General features: G+C 35.2%; 1 protein-coding gene across 1 annotated transcript in view; it reads left to right on the top strand.

The window, feature by feature from the left end:
- Window positions 1-26,470, top strand: part of LOC149787328 (uncharacterized) — a 147,997-nt gene extending 121,527 nt beyond the window's left edge. The window contains exons 10-15 of the mRNA XM_089977870.1: window positions 1,937-2,154; window positions 3,999-4,127; window positions 8,990-9,088; window positions 12,655-12,798; window positions 18,012-18,110; window positions 21,392-26,470. Coding sequence (XP_089833996.1) covers window positions 1,937-2,154; window positions 3,999-4,127; window positions 8,990-9,088; window positions 12,655-12,798; window positions 18,012-18,110; window positions 21,392-21,571 — 869 coding nt within the window. The 3' untranslated portion in view covers window positions 21,572-26,470. The remainder of the gene's footprint in view (window positions 1-1,936; window positions 2,155-3,998; window positions 4,128-8,989; window positions 9,089-12,654; window positions 12,799-18,011; window positions 18,111-21,391) is intronic.
- The last annotated feature ends 227 nt before the right edge of the window (window positions 26,471-26,697 follow it).

The raw sequence follows: 26,697 nt of genomic DNA, 5'->3' as shown, positions 1-26,697 counted from the left end.
TTGATTCAAACATGGCTGGCTTAGATATTGAGCATTGTTGGAAATTGTGTTGTTTCTAATCCTGGAGAATATATATATATATATATATATATATATATATATATATATATATATATATATATATATATATATATATATATATTAAGCTTCATTGACTTGAACTGTTGATCTGTCAGATGTATTCATTATGACCTTTGATGTTTGAAGTATCACTGTTCTGTTTTTTGAGTGAACAATATTGTTGTCAATGTATATGTAGGGTTTAACAGTATATTAGTACAAGCCTGGCAGTATTTAGCTGAATAAGGTTAGTTACCCTGAACAAATTACAAAACAAAAATAAAAGGCAGAAAGTGGTAGAGTCAATAAAATACGTAAGTATTTTTATACAAACAGTACTCGGTTAAAAACTCCAAGACCTTCTCAGTTGAACATCATCATGTGACGTATCCAAATCAAAAAGGTTGCCTCCATTAGTTGCCTGTCATAGCAAGCAGAAAATGTATCTGGCCTATTCTACATACCCAAACCAACAGGAGAATGCATCAGGCCTATTCTACATACCCAAACCAACAGGAGAATGCATCAGGCCTATTCTGCATACCCAAGCCAACAGGAGAATGCATCAGGCCTATTCTACATACTCAAACCAACAGGAGAATGCATCAGGCCTATTCTGCATACCCAAGCCAACAGGAGAATGCATCAGGCCTATTCTGCATACCCAAGCCAACAGGAGAATGCATCAGGCCTATTCTACATACCCAAGCCAACAGGAGAATGCATCAGGCCTCTTCCATATACCCAACCCAGCAATAACTCTACAGTGCCGATTTGTATGATGGGCACAGCAATGGATGCAGAGCAGTGGTAGCTAAGAAAAGTCCTAATTGGTTGAACTTTGGGCTAATAGGTTTCTTTTTAATGTAGCAAATATGTCTTGTGTCGTTAAAGAAAATTAACTCGTGATTCAACTAAATTTGGTATTTCTTGGCTACCATCACTCATGCATCTGAAATGGTGACCAGTGAATTTTGAAAAATAGAATCACTTTATTGTGTTTGGTTTTACTTTGGCCAGGAAAAAGGCATCAAAGTAAGTATAGTTTACTAAAACAAAGAGACTCTAAGCTGTGAAACATTGTCATTATGGACTGGCAACTATGCAAAATATTCTTTAAAAATTTTCTCCACTTTTCTCGTCAAAACAAATCAAGCTTCAAGGCATCTGTTATTAGGCAGTAAAATGTCAAACCTGTTTCACCTATCATTTATTTCAGGGTCATTGTCTTATATTGTCAGTTTTTTTAATAAAAAAATGGTTTTTGTGGGTTTCAATAGCACTTTTAACTCACTGTTTGATATATTGTACTGGGAAATGGGAGTTGAGTGCCTTTCCTAGGGCAACTTACACAGGTTGGCTTTGTGTATTTTTAGAACCTGTGACGCTTCAGTTATAGGTCTGACACTCTTCCAGATGAGGTATTGCGGCTCTTACTGTAGCATTAGTGGGTACATTAATTGTATCTGTTATTGTGGTGATTGTATTATCTCAGTTACAGCCCCATTTTATAATTGTGGCAAACAGCTACAATCTAATCGATATTCATCATGAAGAAAATGAAGGTTTTTACACATATCTGTCCTCTTTTGAGTTTTCAGACCTAATTGTGTAGGCTCCTTGACTTGGATGTTGTTCTAATATTTTGTGCAAATAATTTTTTATTTTTTTAAGTTTGCTTTTTTTGACACTATGTAGCCACTATTATGCTAAGATAAAAACTACTAATGATACTCCTCCTATTCACTGACTGGGACACAAATATAGTTCTCCTCAGTCACTCAGGACTGTAACTCTGTTGCATACTCTGTAATATGAACATACCCATGTGATATGTTTGTGCATCTTCACACACTGACTTTGTATAAATTTTCAGGAGGAAGTGACCAGACCTTGGAACAACCCACTAGCCGAGTTACAAGATCAGCAGTGGATGAAGAGGAAATCAATATTCACCCAAGAAAGAGAAAATTGCGGCCAAAATCTGATCCAACCTCATCGACAGCTGCAGAAGCTGTAAATACATCCTACCCTCCTGTTGTTATAGAGAAACCGCCAAACCCATTTGAACTTTATCTCTCAATAAGAAAACAGGTTAGACTCTTATATGTTTTTCTTCTTATTTTATTTTGCTGACGTCTCTTTTTCTTTTTTTAGCCACAAGTGACATTTTGCATCTTTGCTTATCTCATAATTACATGTTGATTCATTTATTTTTTAGGACATAAGTTTTTGGGGGTATTTGGAAAGAAATATTTGTTATTTCTAAAAATTGCTGGATATATCTTGAATGGGGAAAACATGTCTTACTGTTTGCAGAGGTCTATTCTGAAACTGAAATTTGAAGGGGCAGATGCATCCATTTGAAATAAAGGGTATGAATCTTCTGGAAATAAAAGGCATTTAGTGAAGAACTGAAGGTTAAACTTCAAAATTTAATGAGTAATTTTGTTGATTTTCCTATGTGAATTTTTTTATAAATGAGCATGAAGTTCATAATCATGCATTCCTAGAGTAGTATATGGGGTTTTCACTAATACAAATTAGCTATGTAGAAGACTTAAAATAAATACCAAATTTCCCTGTTTCAGAGCCATCCTATTTTGTTTGACCACCCCTTCCCCATCAAGCAGGGTTAAAAGTACTGAACTATATCATCTAAATCTAAGTACACCTGTAAATGACCTGTGGTATTGGTGGTAGAGGACTGGTTTTTTTCTTTCTTCTATTGTTACCTAGGAGATGATCGACCATGGTTTTCTTGCCCGGATTTAATAAAGTAAAATATAAAATTAAAGGATGGAATAACAGAGAACTGAGGAAAGATGTAGAAAGAATAAGACGAGCCCCTATATGTAAAATGCAACAATTTAATCAGTTACATAAACCACAAAAAAAATGACGTGCATGAATTGCTTTCTCTGAGCAATAGAGGTACAAAATTTTGCAAATTTAGTTTAGCTGTTCTGTTACTGATAGATCAAAAAAGATACAAAATTTTTAGAAACTTTGAAAAACTTATGTCATAACATTTGCAATTAACAGCATTGAAAGAGCTATCTATAGAAAGCATCCTACTGACCCAGATATTTTGACCGTGGCATTTGCGTACCAGGCAGATGTTAGCCATGTGAGTTATCTCCGGCTGGGCCTCTTCTTTGAAATTACTTGCACACCTGCAGTTAGGTTTGTTTAACCATGACTTAAAATGTATCGCATGACATCTTCAACAGCAGTTGCATGTTGTCAGCGTGTAAGGAATTTTCTCTGCTCAGTATTTGTTATAAAGGATTGTTGTAAATAAATCAGTTTCAGCATAGCATATTGCTTCCTGCACTGGACAGAAGTTTTATTTGTTGTTGACAGTGGCAAATATGTAAAAACTTTCAGGGATTCCCTTGCTGCCATGTATTTCTCAAATACAATTTTCACTTTCAAAATTTTACCGAATTGTAGATTATCAAATTACAGTAGGAGGCATGGTCGCTTGTTGGGCAAAGCATGAGACTTGTAGTCCACAAAGTCACTGGCTCTCTACCTGCCCAAGCCAGGCCAGGTTGGTTGCCTCGGTATGCCCTTGAGCAAGTCCCTTTTTCTTAGTATGACATTGCCAATAATGTGTTGGTAGTGCCGTTAAGAGCAACCAGCCAAATTACTGGATCAAAATAGGCATTAACAATAATTTAACTTTCAGAAAGATTTTAATGTGTGAATTAATTTTTTTCATTGGGTGTATATTTTGATGTTATCATTGCTACAATCCAGGAATTACAAGATCAATGAACAATGATCTCTCAATGGAAACAAAAGGAGCCCTTCTCTCATCCATAATTACAGTCCAAGGGAAGCTGTAAACAACAAAAATAATTGAATTCAAGTTATTTACTTAAGCCTTGGTTCATATATGGTTAATTATATTCAGTTTTTCTCTTTTGCAGATAATGTTGAGGAGACAAGCTCTCTCAATTATCTACCCAAAGGCCCCTCAAGGCTATAAAAACTTTCTACTGAAGACGTGTAATTATGTCATAGAAGGGAATGCATCCAGCACGTTGTCTGTCCCCACCGTAAGTTTATCTATTTAGAATATTGCGTTCATTAGAAATGGAAAGGCACAGTGAGTTTGTCAATAAAGTCTGCATTCATGTTTCAAAATCTACATGAAGATTATTAGGTCTAACTTAAATTAAGTTCAGAGTTAATCACCTCATATTCAAGCTTTAGCTGCAAAATACATGTACAAGCAATGACTTCAAGGGAGACAGTATCCAATAAATCATAATATTCCAGCATCAATACATATGTGAAATTAACATCTATTCGTTGCAGTGACTTCAAGGGAGACAATATCTGTTCATTTTGCCACTTATACAACTTAAGCCAGAAACTGTTCCATAATATTGTTTCTTTTCATTTTTGTCGAAAAATAGTTTTGCTTTTATATTTTTAAAAAATTATGTTTGCTAAATATTTGTAATTTGCAATAGTTTTTGTGGATAAAAAAAAATGTGTTTCCAGGGTTCTCTATTACACACTTGAATTGGCATTACAAATATATGTATTGTTTGTATGGATGCATAAAATATACAGAATGGGAGTCCAAGAGACACATACAGTTAGAGTAAAATGCACTAAATGTGCATTATTTGACAAAAATAGCGGCCAGTTCCCAGCTTAGTGTCATTCAGGAGTCATTTTAGATAATATCATTGCACACTATTATGAAAAAAAAAAATATACATCACTTTGGAAATGCAAAATTAAAGGAAAATATTTTTGATTGAGTGTATTTTCAGTCTTCTATTTTCTTCATAGAATGTGATACATATTTTATTTTCTAGTGATTGCCAGATGGCGTTATTTGTTTCAGATGGCAATTTATTTCAGTATAAATAAATTTTGCTGTGAGAAAGTTTGAAGTGTCTCCAGTTATCAGTTGAATTAGATTGCATAGCCACTGCCGGCTGCTGTGTAATGTACTTTTGGGTTGGATTGATAACATGAGTGACTTGATCCTTAAAGGAAGAAACTTAGAAATAACTAATTCAGCGCTACTTTAATGAATTATTTACTTTAAAAGAAAGACAGTTAAGAGAAAGAAGAAAATATTAAGCCAGGCTGTGCAGGAACTATATATTTATGTTGTCATCAGTCTCGGTATGCTTGCACAAAATAATTTTGGTCAAAATGAACCTCTGTCTGTATGTGGATACTATAAAAATATGTATCAGAAAAATTGGATCTAGGGATGCCAGATCCCAGTGAATCAATCAACTATGTGCTAATTATATTGGGCGGATAGTGCCTACAATAGTCAAGTAGCTATTTCTTCATCTCATTGTAACAGAACATCACTGAAGTGATACAATGGACTTATTGTCAGTTGTCAAAAGCAGACATTGACGTAGACAAAATGGTAGCTGTTTACTGGTAGTAGTCCTGCTTATATAGGAAAGCTGGTTAGTGGTAATTACCATACGTATAAGTGGGATAGTTTTAGTTAGAATGAAGTTGATTAGGGCTTTCTTGGAAATTTGGATGTGTTATTAACAATGGTCTGAATATCACCAACTTTGGAAATGACTGTTTTTCTGCACAATTATACCGCATGCATTTCATGGGTGTTGATAGGCAGGTGCTCTGACACAGCCATCCCCTATAAAGTAATATTCCACAAGAGTGCAGTGTAAACATATCTGTTGGTTTATTTATTGATGAGTCTATCATATACAGAGCCTTTGGAATATTGTCTCAACTTCCCAGAATCATTTACTGGCGAGTCTGTCATACAGAGTCTTTGGGATATAGTCTCAACCTCACACATTAATTTATCGATGAATCTGTCATGCACATACAGAACCTTTATATAGTCTCAACTTCCAGATTCTTTAATAAATTAATCTTTCATGTACAGAGCCTTGGGATATAGTCTTAACTTCCTCGATTCATTTATCGATGAATCTGTTGTGTATAGAGCCTTGGGGATATAGTCTCCACTTCCCAGTTTATTTTATCAATGAACCTGTCATGTAGATAGCCCTGGGATATAGTCTCAACTTGCTCGATTCATTTATCAATGAATCTGTCATGTACATAGCCCAGGGATATAGTCTCAACTTCCTCGATTCATTTATCAATGAATCTGTCATGTACACAGCCTTGGGGATATAGTCTTTACTTCACAGATTTATTTATAAATGAATCTGTCATGTACACAGCCTTGAGATAAAGTCTCAGCTTCCCAGATTCAGAATTATTTAGATTTGTAACAGATTTGGAGGGATTGCTGCATGGTGGCTTGAGGTATTTGCTTCTCTTAAAACTAAAATGATATTAAACTCTGTCATAAGTTATTTTTTGTTCATTTATCTTTCTGTCCACACAACCTTTTTCTGGAGGAAATTGACAAGAGAGAGAGAGAGAGAGAGATTTAAACTCCACTTAACTTATCCACTCTTATGACAGCAACAGGAAACATCTATGACTCACAATGTGTTTCAAGATCTACAATCCTTACCTGCACATCTCGTCAGTTTTTTTCTTCAATGCATTTTTTGTTTTTTTTTTTGTGTAAAGAACTAGTTGAAAAAGTAGACCTATGAACATGTAAAGCTGATTGTAGTTTCTCCCTCATATGTTTGAGTAGTATGAGATACTTAGACATTTTTTTGTATAATAAAAAAAAAAGGTCTTCCACCCCAAAATGGTAAGTTAGTTCACCTGCTGTTGCCATCATGCATATCAGGTTTAGAAAAGAAGAAATCTTTGATCCAAATTTAGCTTGCAATTTAAAACGTAACTTGAGACCATTTGATGCAGCTGAACTGAAAAATCTACGATGAACATGCCATTCATTTGCAATGCTTAAGGTTTCAGTAACATTGAAAAAATACTGACACAACTTACAGAAATGTCATGAGCATCATACCCATCTTCCATAAATAATGACACAGCTTACAAAAATGTCGGGGCCCCGAGTGGCCGAGTGGTCTAAAGTGCTGTCCGTTACAGATCACTGCCATCTTACCTCTGCGTGGGTTCGAGTCTAGGATTCGGCTAATGTGGGTATGTGAGAAAGCTTGCCAGTAGCTTCTCCTGGGTCGGTGGTTCTTTCCGGGGTTTTCCAGGGTTCTTCCTCCACCATTAATACTGGCCGCCATGTATAGCCTATCGTGTGCTGAAAAATGGCGCTAAACCCTACAATAACAACAAAAATGTCATGGGCATAATACCCATCTTCCATAAATACTGACACAGCTTACAAAAATGTCATGGGCATAATACCCATCTTCCATAAATACTGACACAACTTACAAAAATGTCATGGGCATAATACCCATCTTCCATAAATACTTGCTTAGTACTCAGATCCAACTACAGACTGCTTAGATCCAGATCTGCCTTTACATAATGTGCCAGCAAGTCTGGATCAATGTAGTTTGTTAGTAATCAGTAGAACAAACAACACGGACTTCGAACTAGAGGTGCATTATGCAATGACAGATCAAGGTCTATGTATTTTGCAGTAGGACCCATTTTATAGATGGGCATATATGAAAGATAATAAATGCCATGCTGCCTTTTACGGAATGAATTTCTATAGGGAACATAATTCTTAGCCATGGCACTGTATTGATGACATTAACTTGCCAGCTGTTTAAATTTGAAACTTAAGCAGTTTTAAAAGTATTTGTGGTACATGTAAATAAATTACTTAAATTCTACAAGAAGTACTTGCAAAATCACTTGTCAGGTGTTTTATACAAAAGTTTTAAATCTGAAATGTAAAGGTGTTATTGAAAATTGATAAATCTGGTATTGATTAGTGTTGATTGTGTAAGCTTGTGTAAGCCAAATTTATTAAATTAAAGTAACAACTAAAAGTTGGATAGAGCATCTGTTATCAAACTAGACTGCAAGCTTGCCAAGGCCACACACGAATTCACATTCACGTTTGAATGTAAGTAAACAAAGAATGAAAATCCTTACAAGAAAACTCGTTCATTACAATCTATTTAGCTCTGAAGTATTTCTGATACAGCTGTTCTGTGACATTCACCCATTACTCCACTCTATCAGTCCATGGATGAAATGTGTTAACAAAAATAAATATCTCCTCATTTTGTATAAAAACAGTCATTATTTTGATGCATGATATATACCCATATAAGTTTGTAAATTTCCAAAATTATTGTAAAATTTAGGAAGTTTATTTGATTTATGTAGCGTTCTAGCTGTTAATCCTATTGGCACAGCAAATTCATGCAAATTAACTTGCTTTTTACAAAAAATAACAAAAAAGGAAATCTAAATTTTTCCAGGTTCCTAAACAAGCCCTAGTTTCTGTGCAAAGTAGAGGCATGAATATTTTGAATTAGCAGAAACTTAATGGATTTCTTGTATTTGAATTTTAGTCCCAGTATAGTTTGTCATAGATGATAAAGGCCTCATTCAAATAATGGTGAAATATAGAGTACTGACAATGTTGTGTTGATCACAGTAGTAAAGAAAAAATATTGTTTTGCAATAATATTTTCAGCTGGGTGAAAATTAATGTACATGTATTACTGGGCCTGTGTCTTTCAGTGTTGCAGTGTACAATATGATTTGATAAAAGTGTTTGATAAGCAAAAGGCTGCAGTATGATTTGATAAAAGTATTTGATAAGCAATAGGCTGCAGTACGATTTGATAAAAGTGTTTGGTAAGCAATAGGCTGCAGTACGATTTGATAAAAGTGTTTGATAAGCAATAGGCTGCAGTACGATTTGATAAAAGTGTTTGATAAGCAGTAGGCTGCAGTACAATTTGATAAAAGTGTTTGATAAGCAATAGGCTGCAGTATGATTTGATAAAAGTGTTTGATAAGCAATAGGTTGCTGGTAGGCTGCATACTTAAGTTTCACAAAACCATTATTGTATCATTTTAGCTATCTCCACCAAATTCAGTCAAAGGTCCCATGAGAGATTTGTTCATACATCAGGAGGGTGCTCGGTACAAACTCAGGCTACAACACCTAATTGAAAGGGTACGTTTAAATCATACTCACCTGTTTCTTACTGTTTTTCTTATTCTTCATCATTCCTTCTTCTTCTCATCACTTGCATTATTTCCTGTACTGGTTGATAACTGCTAGTACAGTGTAACAGTGTCTGGATCTTTGAAATTCCTTGTCAGTTAGGGGTTCTGGAGCGTGGTGAGAATGCATGAATACATGTTTAACTCACAGTGTGTACATGCGTATATGCTTGTGTGTGTGTGTGAGAGAGAGAGAGAAAGAGATATTATCTCAACACCATTCTTGGTAGAGTAATTGTAACTAATCAAACACAGATTTGCAACTTCGTTTTTTATTTTTGTGAGTTCTGTGGGTCAAGTGCAAGTCAGAATAGCAAGATTCATAAAGACATTTAAAATAACAGTTTTGTTTTACAGAATTGGAGTAACTTTTTGAAATCATGATAGGGATATTTATCAGAACTAAAGACATTTAAAAAAAAAGAAAAAGAACAATCACAGTTTAATAAATATTAAGAAAAATGTTGTATTTGTACAGATAATCTCACTCTTAGCTCACCTCAGTAGAGTTTAGCTATTGTGCCCCTCGGAATTGGTGTCCACACAGATACAAATGCATGTGTGAACTCTCATTGGATGTCAGACATCCTTTTTCCCTAGTCCCGGGGCAACAGTTTTGAATGGTTCTCACTGCACCTACCCCCCATTGGTGGGGACTGAGGGGGTTGAATTTGGTACAAACATGTGCATTAATTGTACATTCTTTGTCAAGCTTTCATGTTTAGCTCAGGTAACATGCACAATGTATAAATACAGTTACACCTGGAATTATGAAACTTTGTTTCACTGTGAGATACATTCACATTTTACTGGATTGGGTTAAGGTTTAGCATTTTAGCTCAAAACCAACAAAGTCTGTGTGACCCATATTTGATGCATTTTTGCCTTGTTTTCAGTCTCAAGTACAGTTTATGTGTGAATCAAACTAGGTGATTGTATGTACCTGTGTTGGTACCACAAACCTTTCAACAAAAGGTCTTTGTGACCCCATATTTAACATTTTACTGGCTAATGTTTCTGTATTTAACTCAAAACCACAGTGATGTTATATCTGCTGTATAATACTGCTTTACCTGGAATAATAAAACCTGGTGAGAAGGTGAATCTTGACAAGTACTACTGTACATCCTCATCTTAAAAGTAGGTGAATGTGACACATACTTCACACTTCACCGAATTTGTTTAAATTTGGCATTTTTTACTGTTATTGCTGTACTACTTAAAAACTCTGTGATGGGTGATATACTCGTACCAAAAAACGGGGCACCATGAGCTGTATTTCACATTTTGCTGGCTTAGGTAAAGTTGTTTCATTTAGCTTGTTACCACATGAGCTTTAGGCTCATTATGTGCATACATATATTACCCTACCTAGAATCATACCCTACCTAAAATCATACCCTACCTAAAATCATAAATCATACCCTACCTAAAATCATACCCTACCTAGAATCATACCCTACCTAAAATCATACAACTTGGTGAGTTGATTTGTCTTGAGTTATTTAATCTAATTTCATTGAGAATTAAATGGAAGTCACATAGACTTTTATGTCAAAAAGGCATAAAGTCTGTGTGACTTTGTATTTCATTTTCAGTGATTTTGTTTTTAAAAAAATTGGGTTAAAAGTTCATTTCTTGTGAGAGGCACCAAGTGGTCTAAGGCACATCTCACCTCCGTTCTCTTGGGTTTGAGTCTCATCTTGGCCAACGTAGTTTCTTGAGGGTTGGTATATTTTTCTGGGGTTTTCTTGAGTACTTCTCCAAATACTGGCTGCCACAACAACCAAAAAAGTTAATTTGTTGGCTGCTGTTTATGTTCCAGCTATGAAATTTGATAACTGGATGCATCTTTGTTACTATAATGATTTAAAAGCCAAAGGTCACTGACCTGCATTGTATGCTATATTAACAGTTACATTTTCATGCTTATGACACATTGATTCATCTATGCTGTACTCAGAAGACCCTTTATGACCAGTGCAGTTGGAATTAGGAATAAGTATGTTTATTCAAAGGTAAACATTCCATATTACTGGCACACATTGTATATTGTGATATGTTACTCTCAGCAAGTCAGCTGTGTATGGCACAAGTAAATGAGTATAAGAATTAGGTAAGTGGACTGCAAGCTGCATGCTTTTCATGTGAGGCCTCACAGTTGGCTAAAGACAATTATTGATGCATGAACATATACTTCTGGCTGTCACTCACTGGCTGCTGAAGCCTGTGAGTTTCACCAAGTAATGCTGGTTTCTATATTTCTGGCTGTCACTTACTGGCTGCTGAAGCCTGTGAGTTTCACCCAGTAATACTGGTTTCTATACTTCTGGCTGTCACTCACTGGCTGCTGGTTTCAAGGGTGGACAATGATAGCTTTTTAAACAGATATTCACAACAATAATTTTATAAAAATTTACACAGAAACATTAACCTTTTTATTATCAACTTATTACCTCTACTTTGTTATGATAAAAAAGAATCCTCTTTCTTTTATTGTGTTAGCTCGTTTATGACTTGTCACATCAGTTAAGGTAGGTATGGTATCTGCACACCCTCCCATTTCTCTGTACCCTTCTACCAATTTTAAAACAAAGGGCATCAGGGATGTATTAAATTCACAAAACACTTTCATTTAATTCATCAATTTATAATTCTATCCTGATTGGTACAAGAGGGTCCCAAAGCTGTGTTATTTTGTTGGGCTTTTGGAATCTGATTGAAGTTCATATATTAACACCAGCACCATATTTGCATGGACAAGTCTATGTTTTCAAGTAACAGATGTGATATAGTTAACCATCTTTGATAATAATTCTGTCAGTTTTGGGGTTACATCTCTTTGAATACATATATACAGGATGTGATGTAGTTAACCATCCTTGATAAACATAATAATTCCATCAGTTTTGGGGTTACATCTCTTTGAAGACAAGAGTTCCTCCTTTACATTTTTGATGATAGGTTTTAGAAATATTACAACCAGACATTGCAAATATTGGATACAGACACAGTTTTTACTGAAGTGGACTGTTCTAGAAATCAGAAAAGAACATCGAGCAGTCTGAAAACTGGTTTACATTGAGAGCTTCCATTTGGTTTTTGAAATATCAATATGTTGACAGTTTTAGATATGAAATGTCAATATGTTGACTGTTACATATGAAAGTTTTGTGCATTGTTTATATATGCTTGATGCTTTTCATTTTCACAATCATTAGGGGGTACAAACAGATCAGAGGGTCTGCCAATACTATATATGGTTTCACAGTATCTCAACACTATTCATGTACTAACCATATAGTGCAATTTTAAAGAAAAAATTTCAAATTTTAAAATGACTAAAAGTTTAAATGTAAAGATCACAATTCAAATATTTTATTGGAAGAGAGGCCAAGATCACCTAAGTGATGATACTTGCAATAGCTACTGGAGACTAGTAAAAGTACAGGTGCACTTTGTAATTGATGATTACACTCTGGTTGAATATTTAATGTCTGTACCCATGTTTTACAGGAAAAACTGAGGCTGTCAGTGGAGCAGGAGATTTTACGAGAGCATGGTCGAGCTGCTCGTGCATCGGTGAATCAGATAATTCCTCTCAGTGTGTGCACAATACTGAGAGATGAGGAGATATACAATATCCTTGACCATGAACAGGTAGTACATTCTATTTTCTTGATTGCCCATGTTTTACTGTACAGAAGAGCTGCAGGTACCTTGTCACACATTGATGCACCAAGTTTTCCAGGATAGCAAAATCTGTGTAAAAGAACATACATTTTTAATTTTTTATGTGTGAAAATAGTTTATAAATCACCATGATTTTGGGACTTCTTGGTATTCTTCTCATAAATGAAATATTTTTTTTTTGTGATGTTGGAGTGATGAAACTCCCTTGTTAATCATCATAAAATCAGCAGTTTTTAAGTGTCATTTTCCACTTGGTAACCAACAAAGACGTAATTGAGTCTCATAACTGAACAGATCCTGAGTTTGTACTGGAATTGTTGGAGGTTGCAGAACTTCCCAATCAGTAGTGAAGGCAATTTAGTTGACTAGCTTCATAGATAAAAAAAACAGGCTTTTGTACACCCACTATCAGGTGTATTTAGTCAGATAAATCAACCCCCCAAATCTGTGTTGATACTGGTAGATAATGTGTGAGTCTGATGTCGTCTGTTCATGAAAATGTGCAATTTTGCTGCATGCAAATCTTTCTGAAACAAACATGAATACACTTTAGACACATGCTGGTAATTGGTAACAGCCATATATCACGCGAAATTCAAAATGGCCACAGAAAAGATGGTTGTGCTATTCCACGTGGATTTACAAGTCGCCAAAAATAGGATTTGCTCTGGAAATATAAAATATACATGTCACCAAAAGAACCCTTCAGCTGACGATGGCTCCACAGCCACAAGAAATATCAGTACGTGTATAAAAAATGTACACCACCTATGTGTGGAGCCAAAATTGGTGGCAGATTTTGCAGCTTTTAATGAACAGGTGATATCAGCCCCTAAACCGAAAATCAGTATCAGCATGCGTGAGAAGCTGATTTATTGGCTAGAGTGTATTATGTCCATCAGTTATATTTAATTTCTGCTGTTGTTGTCCACAGTCTACAGTTACCAAAGTTTACGGATGACTTGGGTTACAGAAGAACCCTATCAGTTTCAAGGCCAAAAGGTTAAAGGTCACAGAAGAAATATGTTTTTTTGGCACACCAACTAGAGTTCTCAACATTCAGATTTTTGCAGACTTTGTGGATGGTTTGCACTTGCAGCATTAAGAACCTATCGATTTGGTCAAATGTCAGGGTTGCTGCAGCTGAAAGATCAAAATTAATCCTGTACAATAACTTGAGTTCTCCATTATACTAAGTTTTGTGGATGGCTTCGGGTGGAAAGAACTTTATTGATTTGAAGTTCAAAAGGTCAGGGGTAAATGTCTCTGAAAGAATAACAATAGTTTTATTGCAGTAACTCAAGTTCTCCATCATCTTTAGTTACCAGAATTTGTGGTCATCTTGCACTTGCAGTAACTAAGTACCCTATCAATTTGGGGTCAAAAAGTCAAAGTCATTGTGAAAAAAATAGAAGAAAAGACTGATTTGCACATGCTAGCTTGAAATCTCCACCATCCACAGTTACCAAACACTGTGTATGGCTTGCATTGACCAAAAATGTGCAGATGGCTTGCACTTGCAGCAAGGAAGAAGTCAGAGATCAAGGTAATTGTGGCCAAAAGATGAAAATGGTTTCTGTACAAAATTATACTTATCTGCCCAGATTACTATTAACCTTGGGCAGATATATACTGTGTCATTGATGATGCACTTACACCACACCCTTGATAACTCGTGCTCTGATAACTTGCAAACCCGCTTATAACGTGAGGTCAGGCATGGATCCCATTTTTTATTCCAGAAAATACCCCAAAAATTTATCCCTATTTGTTAAACTTGAAGAATGTCGCAATCAAAATTGTTAATAGAAACTGATATATATTGCTTGTTTTATCATCAAAAATGGTAGATAGGACTTGGAAACTTTAATCAACATCATGAAATATCAACTTTTAATAAGAAGTTATATAATTTTTTACATTTTCTTCCCAAACGACATTCTTAGGACACCGCATTTAACGATATTCAAGGAAAGTTTGATCAATGAAAATGTCACTTATGCCTAGTGGAGGTAGTACTTTAATAAATAAATACCAAATAATTTTTTTATCAATTGAAAGTTGTGTTATAGTTCTTTCAGTTAGTTTCTTTTAAGTATTATCATAAATGCAAAGTGTCCAAGTAATTAAACATAAAAAATGTCAATCTACTGTACCAGCTATGTTCACGAGCATTTCTCTGAGAACACAATTATGTTTTGGTATTGGATGAGCAGAAGCATTTGTTGTATTGTTGCACTAAATAAAAAGCGGGCTTCCTATTATATTATCATGTTAATTACGTCTTTTGAATCAAATAAAGGAGGTTGAATTAAAAAAATTAAAAGGCATACAAGTCCTACATGCTTAACAACCAGCGGCCCTTGTCATGCATCGGACAGCTCATTTCATTTGATCAATTAAACATTGTTATAAATGTTATTGTGTATGTAATTAAATTACCTTAATTTAACCTACTCAGTCATAACTGGTATTGAAGATAGCAAGGCAATCAAGCAAAATGAATTGTTTGTAAAATAAAGAGCTTTGTTTCACAGATACGGGGAAAATGAATTTCAGTAATTTCGGCATGCGCACATGAGATATACTCAAGGACGATAATTAGTTTCACTATTACTTGCAATGAAATCCCAGCATCAATGTTTTACTAAATGAGCAATACAGAATTTGAGTAGACGCAGATGATTGTCTTGCAAAATAAATGTTTCGTGTTTTTGATAAAAAGGAATCTTGTTTGGTCTGGTTCCCAGCTTTGCAGAATCATTGTTTCACAAGATACTATTTCACATCACTCTGGGAATCTGACTAATCAACAAAACAAAAAGCAGTGATGTAATACACAAATGTTCTTGTATGCCGTGTTCGTTGTTGAAACCAGTTAGAATCATGTTATAAATATTTCAGATGTCGGACATTTAAAAAATAAACGTAATTTATAGAAAATAATGAACAACTTAATCAGAAAAGGTGCTTTAGTTATTCATGATGTGATTATAAAATGAGGATTCAGTCATTAAACAGCCCAGTTCCCCCCACCCCCACCCGAAACCACGAAGTTCTCTGGATGCCTAGCAGATTTTTGGGAGGTCCCTCACTAACTCGCACCTTCGCTTATAGTGTGGTCTGTGTTTTTGGACCCCGATATGCGTGAGTTATCAAGGGAGAGGTGTATTAAGGGTGGGTGTTGGAGATGGTGAAATTATATAGAGTGCCTCACAGAGGCCTCAAGTTGATCGCAAAATTGTAAATAATAAAAAAACTACCTCAGTACCGCCTCTTGGTAGACTGTTTGATCACTGTCATGTACTCACAATTGCCCAATAGAGGTCAATAGTCATACCATTGCTTTATTGCTTGATGGTTGTAAATATAACCTACAGTGTCAAAAAAAGAAATACAAGCAGAATTTATCCAGTGGGTAAGGCAGGTTTTCAGTTCCCTTATTTAAAACACTCTAGGTGATTAATTATTAGTAATTTTCCGCTGTTATAAGTATTTTTTAATTAGTTATTCCAAAGCTTGTTTTCCATGGACATTTTCATACCTTTAGGTCTTTTGTTAGTTTTATTTATAAGACCAAGCATATTATGCTGTCATCTGTCTGTCCATCTGTTTGTTATCAGTTATCTTGCTGCAGAATAACTTTCTGGATGACTTGCATTTCAAGGTAAGGAAGAAGCCTTTTGATATCAGGGTCAAAAGGTCAAAGGTCAAGATCACACTGAAAGAAGAAACATGGTTTCTGAACAGTAACATTAGTCCTACATTACAGACCTAGACTGGTCTATGTGGCTTGTTTAAACTTTGGGTTAGGAAGAAACCTGTTGATTTTGGGGCCAAAGGTCAGTGTCACTGACTCAAAGAAGAAAAATGGCTTCAGCAAAATTGTTTCAGTTCTTGACCATGTACCTTCACCATGGATGATGTGTACATTGGATAAAAAAAAAACGATCTTGAGAATCTTTTGATTGAGGTGGGGGTGTGTGTCTAAAGTCATTGTAAATTTTCTTTGAATTTTGCTCATTTACTACTATTTTCTGAATTTAGGCCTTGTGTCAGAATTATAGAAACTGTCTGTACGAGTTAATATTAGTGATTTGATGTTTAATAATGATAATGACTACTAATGCAGATTGAGTAAGCAAGGTTGAAAAGATTATATATATATATATATATATATATATATATTGTATTGTACAGAAAAATCATATAGGAAATGATGGAAAGTGATTTAACAATATTCTGTTTACATCTTACAAAAATTATACTAACATCTGCCTCGTGTTAGGACTGGTTAGTGTTAGGACTGGTCAGCCTGGTGTCAGGATAATGTGACTAGATGGGACATCATGCCACACTGCAGACATCGAAGCGATATGAATGGAAAATGTTTAAAGCTATGTTAAAAATCGAAATCTCACACACACATGCATCTTCATGGATAGAATTTTGCTACATTTCTTATTGATATTTTAACAATGCCCCTGCAAAAATGCTGTATGAGCATCACTTAGTTATTTGTTCATTATTTATGTTGTTAGGTGTCATGAACTCTCCTAGATTTTGATTTTTTCCCAGTTATAATGCACTTCCAACTTTAGATAGTTCTTGACCATTATTTGCCATCCAATAATACACAGACAAACTGGGATTTGTTCTTATAGTTCAAAATCAACATATTTCTAGAGAATTTCTTTAGCAAGGAACTTGAAGTTCCAAAACTTTGGTCAGTCTGTATCTTTGATAAGAAAAAAGCTAGAGTGAAGAACTATGTTATCTCGGCTAGTTTCCACAGTAAAGGTGAAACCAAAGTATTTCTGTGGGATAAATTGATTTGGGGGCACAAGTTATATGCTCACAGGGCATTATAAGATGGCACATCTGGATCTGTAGGTGTAATTGTGTTTACTAAGATTCTTTGTTATACTTTATAGTAAGTATTTAGCACAGACATGAAATTGATATAAAAAAATTCAAAAAGGCACAAGTTTTAGTTTTTTAGAGTCATAGCAGTTGTAGGTCTCTCGTTCATACAAGGTGATACTTTTACACATGATTAACTTAGCAATTTCATTCTGAGAAATGTAATTGCTCAAATGTCTCCACAACTAAACACATGCTCCATTCATTGAATTGTGTGGACCAAAATTTACATTAATTAATTTCTTTTGTTGCTTAAGGCTGATGATTGCAAAGAGAAGAATGTTCGGTCCAGATACAGTGGTCGACAGTTCTTGTCCTGGATTCAAGATGTATATGACAAGTATGAAAAAATTAAGGTACGTGTTCAATAATTTCCTATTTATAGTGGCAGTTGCATATTTTGTAGAGAAGAGCAGATCTCATTTTTTACAGACTAGCCTATCTTGTGCTGAAAAATGGCACCTACAACAACAATAAAACAGAATTGCAGAGAATCATTCACTAGGCTTGGATGATATCATTGGAATATGTTCCCTTATTTAATAGTAAAGGTTTTATTAGTTCCAATTTTATATATATCAGTTTTTCTATGCCTGCTTTAAGGCAGAGCTTATTTATTTTATGATATTCCATGTCTTTCTTTAACCAATTCATTTTTCTGCACAATAACTTTAGTTGTCTACTGTCTACAGAAATCAAACTTTGTAGATGTCTTGCACTTGGAGTATGGAAGAACCCTTATGATTTCAGGCTAAAATAAATCAAGGTCAAGGTCACTGTGACCGAAAGCAGGGAAATGGTTCCTATACAATAACTGAAATTCTCCATCATCTCCAGCTACAAATACACCCAAGTTCAGCATAGGTATCTTGAGATTGATCTCCAATTCTATTCAGAATGGAGATCTTGTAGGCCAGAAGCATCCCATTGTAGCAAGATGTGAATACTTTGTTTTGATCATGTTGTGTCTTGGATTACTTTTCAACAAGGGCAAATTCTATCTCATTCCATCCCATCTCGTTATCCAGGTATGGGGTTCAAAACTCCATTGTTTTGAGTTTGTCGTCCCCTAGAAAATCCTTTGAGGATTTAATTGGTGGTGTTCCACCATCCCACTTGGAAAGTTGGTTTTAAGCCTGGAAATATCTTAGCCTCTTGGGTCTTCTCAGTTTGGCTGCAAACTCTTATACTCTGTGCTGCTAGTTAATGTCAACCTTTGCAGACCACCCTTTTATCCCATTGGCAACTGAAATTTTACCTACCAGATCCATGATCACAGAGGGTGCCTGACTAAAGCATCATCCACTTGAATTACAATCTGCCCTTCTTTCAAGTGAGTGGGGTTTGCCACTTTCAGGAGTACTTCACATATATCGATCCCCAGGAGATGGAGGCCATAGTGAATATGTTATCTGGAAAGGACATTCATTCATTCTGCAGAGTCTTTGTTGGCATGCTGTCCCAGTGGAATCCCCGTTTTTTTTCATCAAAGCTGTACCTGCAGCATTTGACCCATTTTGCGATGAGGTGGAATGTCAAGTACCCAACCATCATCTTGCTTGGGCAACCTTTGATCTTTCCCCAAAAATCTGAAACTGGCTTAATAAAACACACCTTTCCCTGTACCAGTCTTATTTCCAAAGTCTTACCTAAGAAATGGATTCTGAGTGCTGACTAATCTTGATTACTCCTGTCATGTAATATCATGGATTTACTACCTCAGTCGAGATTCTGAGGACTGTCTAGTCGTCCCCATGCCTGCCAGAACAGCTGAACATGCAGGTTCTGAATCACAATCCAGAGCAGCATAAGCCTTTCCCTGAACTTCTTCCATTCCAGAGTCTTGCAGGAAGCAAGAGAGTTGGTGCCAACTAATAGTGATTGCTCTTTTAGGTACTAAAAATCAGGAATCAGTGGCCTCTTGAATATAGCAGCAGAGATTTCCGGGAAGATCCTGCCTCCTTCTCGGATTCTGTAGCTGTAATAACCAGGAATATATGCCTGCTGAATTTGTTACTATTCCGAGAACTAGTGTAGATAAAAAATTATTTGGTCTAGGGAGATTTTATTGGCCTCTTGAAAGTTATGGCCTTTAACCTTGTGTTAAGTTTTTATCCTTACTTTTAAGTTTTATCTGTACTTCTAAGTTTTATCTGTACTTTTAAGTTTTATCTGTACTTTTAAGTTTTATCTGTACATTTAAGTTTTATCTGTACTTTTAAGTTTTATATGTACATGAAGACCTTGTGGGATGGTCTTTTGTCTGTCATCTGTCAGCCATCCATTAGCACAAGTTTGTTATCACTACTTCACCTGGAGAATTGTTATTAAACTTGACACACTCATTCACACTAGTTGGTCCTAAATGCCACTCACATATCAAATAGCATCCACAGCAGCCAGCTTGAACATATTGTTATCATTACACCTCATATTGTTATCATTACACCTCATATTGTTATCATTACACCTCGTATTGTTATCATTACACCTCATATTGTTATCATTACACCTCATATTGTTATCATTACACCTCCTGAATGTATGGTCATCATCATGGAGTTTTTCACTGAAACACTTTCTGTGATGTCTTTTTGGTCACAAATGAAAATGGTTCCAATCTCACCTCCAGTATGGCTGCTAATGTGGCTCTCTGTAAAATCTTAATATTGCTACTTCTCATAGACGGCTGTTCATATCTACATTGTGCTTTCACCAGAAGACTTCTTACGATGTCCAGTTAGTCTTAAGTGGAATATGACCCCCATGGTAGCTATCTTGAAAATGTTGCTATTGCTACTCCACCAAAATGGCAGTGACATAACAACATGGAATTTTTATCAGAAGACTTTGTATAATGCCTTGTTGGTCCAAAATTAAAATGGCGCTAATGTGATATCCAGTATGGCCACCATGTTGGCCATCTTGAAAATCTTTTTGTCACTGCTCTTAAATGGAAAGTCATTTTGACAGAGTTTTATTCACATGAGTTCTTCTTGGTGTCCAGATGGTCCCTTTTACCTTTAGCTTCCCAGTGGTTCTTCCTCTGTCAAATATACTAGCCACTCTGTATAGCCTATCATATCATTGTCACATACAATCACATCTCAAAGGCAGAATTCCATGTAAAAAAACAAAATGGGGGCCATCCATGTAGTACATGCGCAAAAATCTAGCAAAGCTTGACCTGTCCCTGCACACGTGCATATGTATGCTTGAAAACCACGGCACCTAAATCTTGAGCCAGCAGTGAGGCCAGATTGTATGATGTGTAAGAATCACTGCTGAGCTGTGTGATAGCTAGCAATCAAGGGTACGGTGGCATACAAGTAACACCTCTCTCACAGTCATACTTCTCCCAGTAGCTGTGGCTCATTTGAAGGCCAATGTAGACAAATTATTATCGAGGTTTCACCCCCAGCCCTATCCCCATGTCTTATGCATACATACACTATTAGTAGACCCACCCCCCATATTCAAGCATATGCATTTGGGTTAACCCTTCCCCCCCCCCATGCGTATGTACTAAATGGACGGCCCCATGTTGGTCATTCTTGTATTTCGTTTATTTAAAATGACTTTTTCTCATCATCTTGAATCTTCATATAATATTAACACTTTCTTTCTTTGTTTACAGGAACTATTGATATTGCGACAGAAACAAGAGGCAGATTGTCTATATGCTGTACAGAAGATGGAATGGGAGTGGAAATTGATAGAAATTGGACATTGTGACCACAACAGCACACCTGCTATTGATGAACTTCATGTCCCACTAGTACAGGTGACAGACAATTTTGATCTCTTGCCTAGCTAGGTCATCTTGGAAAATATAATGCTGTTCAATTAATCAAGCTTGCCATCTGGTGGAACTGCCTGCAGAGCACAGACCATCAAGATAGGGACAAACAACAAGCAGTATAGTGCCATAAAATAGTACCAGACCTCATCTTATGCAGTGATGATCCAGAACTAGAGAAGAATCTGAAGGTCATGTGCTGCATGCCCTTATCAAGGATTTTTACATCAGTGTATCTTGCTGGTGTGCACTGACATTTGACCTTGCGTGTTGAGTCCTAGTTTCTGGAATGGAAATATTAAACCATAATTTGTTGGATTTTCATCATTGCTATATGTCTGTGTTATAAAACATCTCAAAGACCGGACTGCTGGACTAGGTCCATAAATAGGGCTTTTAATATTGCTCCTTTCCATTTTTAGAATGCGTATTGAAGCTTGGATATATCTGCCTGTGTGAGAGTCACTTGGACAAACATGTCCAATATTCTCATCTATTTGTGTCATCATTCTTGGTGAGTTTGTGTTGGTGTGCAGACTGTGTTCAGATGATTTATCATTTTACTTCATTGTGTAAATAGTTGTGTTCATGAGTAAACTGTACGCATGATTTGAACAAAATCATCATGAAGAAGTGGCTACAGACCTTTATCATCAGATAGATATAGACACAACTGAGAGAGCTTGATTAACCACATTAAGTAATTTTTATGTAAAAGCTGACATGGTTCACAGTTCACTTTTAAATAAAGTCCTTTGGATTAATTTTCTGAAAATGGTGTTGATATATACAAACTAGCCTTTTTGTATTTTAAATTTGTTTTAAAATGAATTGTACAAGTGGCATGTTCAGGTTTTGCTTTTTCATCCCCTAGTCTAAGAATCTTTCATTGTTCTGATTGTTGAGTGGTGTTTAAAAAAATTTCTTTCTTTAAATTTAGTCGTTCAATTTCAGTACATAAACATAGTATCTGCAAGAAAAAATACACTTGAATATCAGACCAGTGTTTTCTTTTAAAACAAAATACACAGGTAAATGTGTCTACCACATGAACTGATTTACTACTTCGAGTCCAGTTTTTATCTATTTTTGGTTTTTAGCTCATAAAGGCCTATCCTTTATGCATCATCAATTCACACGTCTTATCAAACATCAAACACATCTTGAATAATTTGCACATGATTTTATGGGGAGAATTTGGCTTTGTGGTCTGTCAGATTTGTTCCATGGATGCTAACATCATCCAGTATGGCAGCCATAACTATAAACTGAAGAATATTTACACAAATTTATCTAAAAAGAACTGCTCTTCAGAATTTGACCAAATTTGACAGAAATCCCGTGCCTGGAGGTTTTGAAGTTTATTTAAAAAGCAGCCTGGTATAAAGCCCTTTCGTTGTTGGACACATCATTCAGATGTGCCATCAAATGAGGACAAAAAAATAAAGAAACCTTGTAACAATTGTTTTGATGGATTTGCTTAGGTGTTTTCGCAGTAAATCTGGGTTAGCAATTTTTAAATCCTCAAGTCATCACACTGAATCCTGATGGAATTTAGTAACAAGAAACTAATGTTTTTGAACAACATTTAGAGAAAACTCTCATCATTGAAACCATTGGCTTTGTCTCGTTTCACTAAACTTTAGGGTATGACTTTACAATACTAACCATCACTTAATGCTTTGTAACCTCTTCTTCAAGAAATATTCCAGTAATCATAGTAAAAGATCATTTGCATGAAATTTTAATTATTTGTAATAAAAGAGTGTCTCCAAAAGTATTCTATTGAAGATAGAAAACTGCATAACAACTTGAAACATTTTCCGCACTGGACTAACATTTTCAGGCAGTTACCTCTTTTTCCTTCCAGAATTGGGTGAAGTTGCAGAAAATAGGTACAAGTGAGTGTCATGTGGTAAAAATATAGAATATTCAAATCTGATATTTATAATGACCAATTTTTTATAAATAGTTTGTGGAAAAATGTGAAATGGACAAATATGCAGCGGATTTGTTGTGACTCCATTTTGAAAAAGAAACCTATTTGGTTTTAGTTTACAGTGACTTATCAAGGTACAAATCCTCTGCTGCTTATTTTTACAGGGTCAAATATGAACAAGACTCGTTTTCTTTTGCTAGCAATTGGCCAATATCTTGCTGAGAGTAATACTTTCCTCTTTAATTTGCTTCAAATGCATGGAATTTAATGTATGAATTTTTGCAGAAACTTTTAAATTGAAAGTTGATCAAAAGCAAAAGCTATGTTGAATCTATTATAGGTTGTTTTTAAAACAGAAAAAAGACACAAGATGGTATTACACTGACAGTACGGTAGTACTCGTATGGAAATAAAAAGGGGCAAAGCTGTCAACTTGAGAAAACTTCACTTTCTGTGTAATTGGGCAAATGACAGGCACTGGGGGTCACCATTTTGACTGAATTGCTCCCAGGTGTGAACCATGTTTTCATTCAGAAATCATTTAGAAATCAATTTTAACTTGTGTCTTATAAGGTAAGAGAATAAAATTGGAGACCACCTTCTAATCTGACACAATTGTTATTTGATATGATTTTCCCTGAAACTTATGTTTCTAACTGTAGTAAAATGTTTGCCTTTGCTGTTTTTATTTGTAAATATTCCAACTTTTGCATGAGGGAACAGTTCACGAGTTTTGAGTTAGGACATTCACATGAAAAAGTTTCAGTACAGTAGTAAATAAAATGTATAAAGCCCATGTACTTCTTAACTGTGATCTAACCTTGAATTTTCTCAGTTATGAACAATGTCATGATGCTAACAAAATCCTATCTTAATATAGTCTGGAATGAAATTTTTACCATATCTCCCAGAATGCTTCTTTGTCGATAGATACTTCCATCTTTCGGTTACAAATTTCATTGCCACACAATAGTAGGTTGTCTCCAATCAACAGTTACCAAACTTTATGGATAACATGTTCTTGGGTCAAAGCAGAACTGGGTCAAACGTTTAAAGGTCAAGGTCACTATGGCTGAAAAACGAACTGATTTCTGGACAGTAACTCTAGTTCTCTATGATCTAAGTTACTAAACTTTGAGGATGGCTTGCACTTGAGGTAAAGCAGAACTTATGAGTTTGGAGACCCAAAGGTCAAAGTCACTGACTGAAAAAAGAAAATAGTTTCAGCAAAACAAGCTGAGTTCTTTACCGTGTACAGTTAAGAAACTTGGTGGATAGCTTGCTCTTGGGGCAAAGAAGAACCCTATTTATTTTCAAAAAGTCTAGATCACTGACTTGAAGAGCAAATGGTCTCTGCAAAGTAACATTAGTTGTAATCACAGCTTTGTCAATGGCATGCACTTGCAGTGGGCATGAAGCTTAACAATTTTGTTAAGCCAGAAGGTGTCACATGTCAAGGTCACTGTGATTGAAAGAAAAAAAGTTTATAAACAAAATTAAGGTAATCTGGGAATGTTAAAGACAGGGTGGGCATTTAGTATGCCATTCCTGGTACTCCTATTGCAATGTTACTTTTATCAGGTACCAAAAGGTAAGACTTTAAAAGTCCTGTCATTTTGTCCATAATCATAACATGCTATCAGTGAGGAGTGCCTTCATTATGAATCAAGTTAATCACAGTATTTAAAGTGGAAGGCATCTGTTTTCATGCAAAACCTATTAAATATTTGTAAAAAGCCAACTTTTAATTAATCTCCGAATACAATTAATAATTGCCTCACAGAGGATTATAATTAAGGAACTTAACAATAGTTGCAGTTTGTACATTTTTGTACATTTTTTGCCATCCAGTTTGAAAAAGTATTGCTAAATACAATTACCAAAATTGAAGATAAAACCAGAAATACTGGCACATGGCAATATAGACAGCAAGATCACTGTTCAGCTAGCACATGCAATTCTTGCAAGTCAGGCAAAGGGAGATAACTTCATGGCTAGTCCTGTTTCAAAAAAGTGTATGGTCTATAATTAATGTTTGACTGCATTGGAATTTACAACATATCATATAAACTAGCCTGTTTGACTAACTGTTTTTGTTGCTAAAGTTTTCGTTGTATTTCTACTTTATTATATTTAACCAATTCATTTTTTCTTCATTTCCCCCACCTCGCCTCCACCTTTTTATTTTTTCAAACAAAATGATTGTCATGACCACCTTGGTGGAAGCTGAAACAGAGTGATCAGGCTTGATAAAAATGGGGTCTCTTTTTAGAAAAAGCTGCTTTTAGTACATCATTTTGAGAAACAAGGATGTTATTTTTATTAATGGTCTATTTTTAAAATGGTATTCATGGAATTTTTAAAAGGCATCCTTTTTTCTAACACAATAGCCACCTTTTTTATACATTGATACTGGAAAATTTAGGTTGCAATTTCTGTAAGAATTATATCATGTCATTTGAAGGTAAATGAGACAAGTATTTGTGTGTAAACAGCCATGAAGCATAAAAGAGCAATGTTCATGTAAGAACGAACTTTACTAGTTGTACAAGAGATATATTGATTATAGCTTTTGAATATGTGACGAGACTGTACATCATTAAGCACATACCTTTTAAGGATATTATTGTTTCACTTTGTAAGATAGATGGGTCATTTTAAGTATCATCATGCATGTGGTAATTTTTTTTCATCTTCAGTTTCATTTATTGAATGATAATCGATCACTGAATTGCTTATGGTACTTTAATTAAGGACATTGCAGAGTCTATATTTACAGTAAAAATTACATAAATGTCTTTTGTTGTGATAACTTTGTAATTAGCTTTACTCATTGTTTTGTCATAGTAGAATTTCAAAGTTTATTTAAAGTTTTGTTGCTTAATTTTGTGTTTAGAATATAATTAGCAAACTCCGAGTATCTTTCATTGCAGGACACTTTTAACTCTCCTCCCGTAAAATAAATTTGTGGTATAATATGACTTGTCTTGTCTTCCATTGAATCAGATTCATATTGTGCAGTGTATAATGTCACCAGACATCGTATGAAAACACCTACTCATTTTGGAATTAAGAGGTCATGGTCAAAGGAATTCCAAGAAATAAATGTTTCTGCCACACACATTGACCAAAGACCCATCAAATTATGGGGTCAATAGGTCAAGGATCAAGATCACCAAGACTGAAAGAAGATAACTGCTTTCTA

This window comes from Sinohyriopsis cumingii, chromosome 12 (assembly GCF_028554795.1).
Source record: "Sinohyriopsis cumingii isolate HCF-2022 chromosome 12, ASM2855479v2, whole genome shotgun sequence".
Classification (NCBI taxonomy): domain Eukaryota; kingdom Metazoa; phylum Mollusca; class Bivalvia; order Unionida; family Unionidae; genus Sinohyriopsis; species Sinohyriopsis cumingii.
Note: the sequence above shows the minus strand (reverse complement) of the source record. Positions and strands in the feature narration are given on the sequence as shown.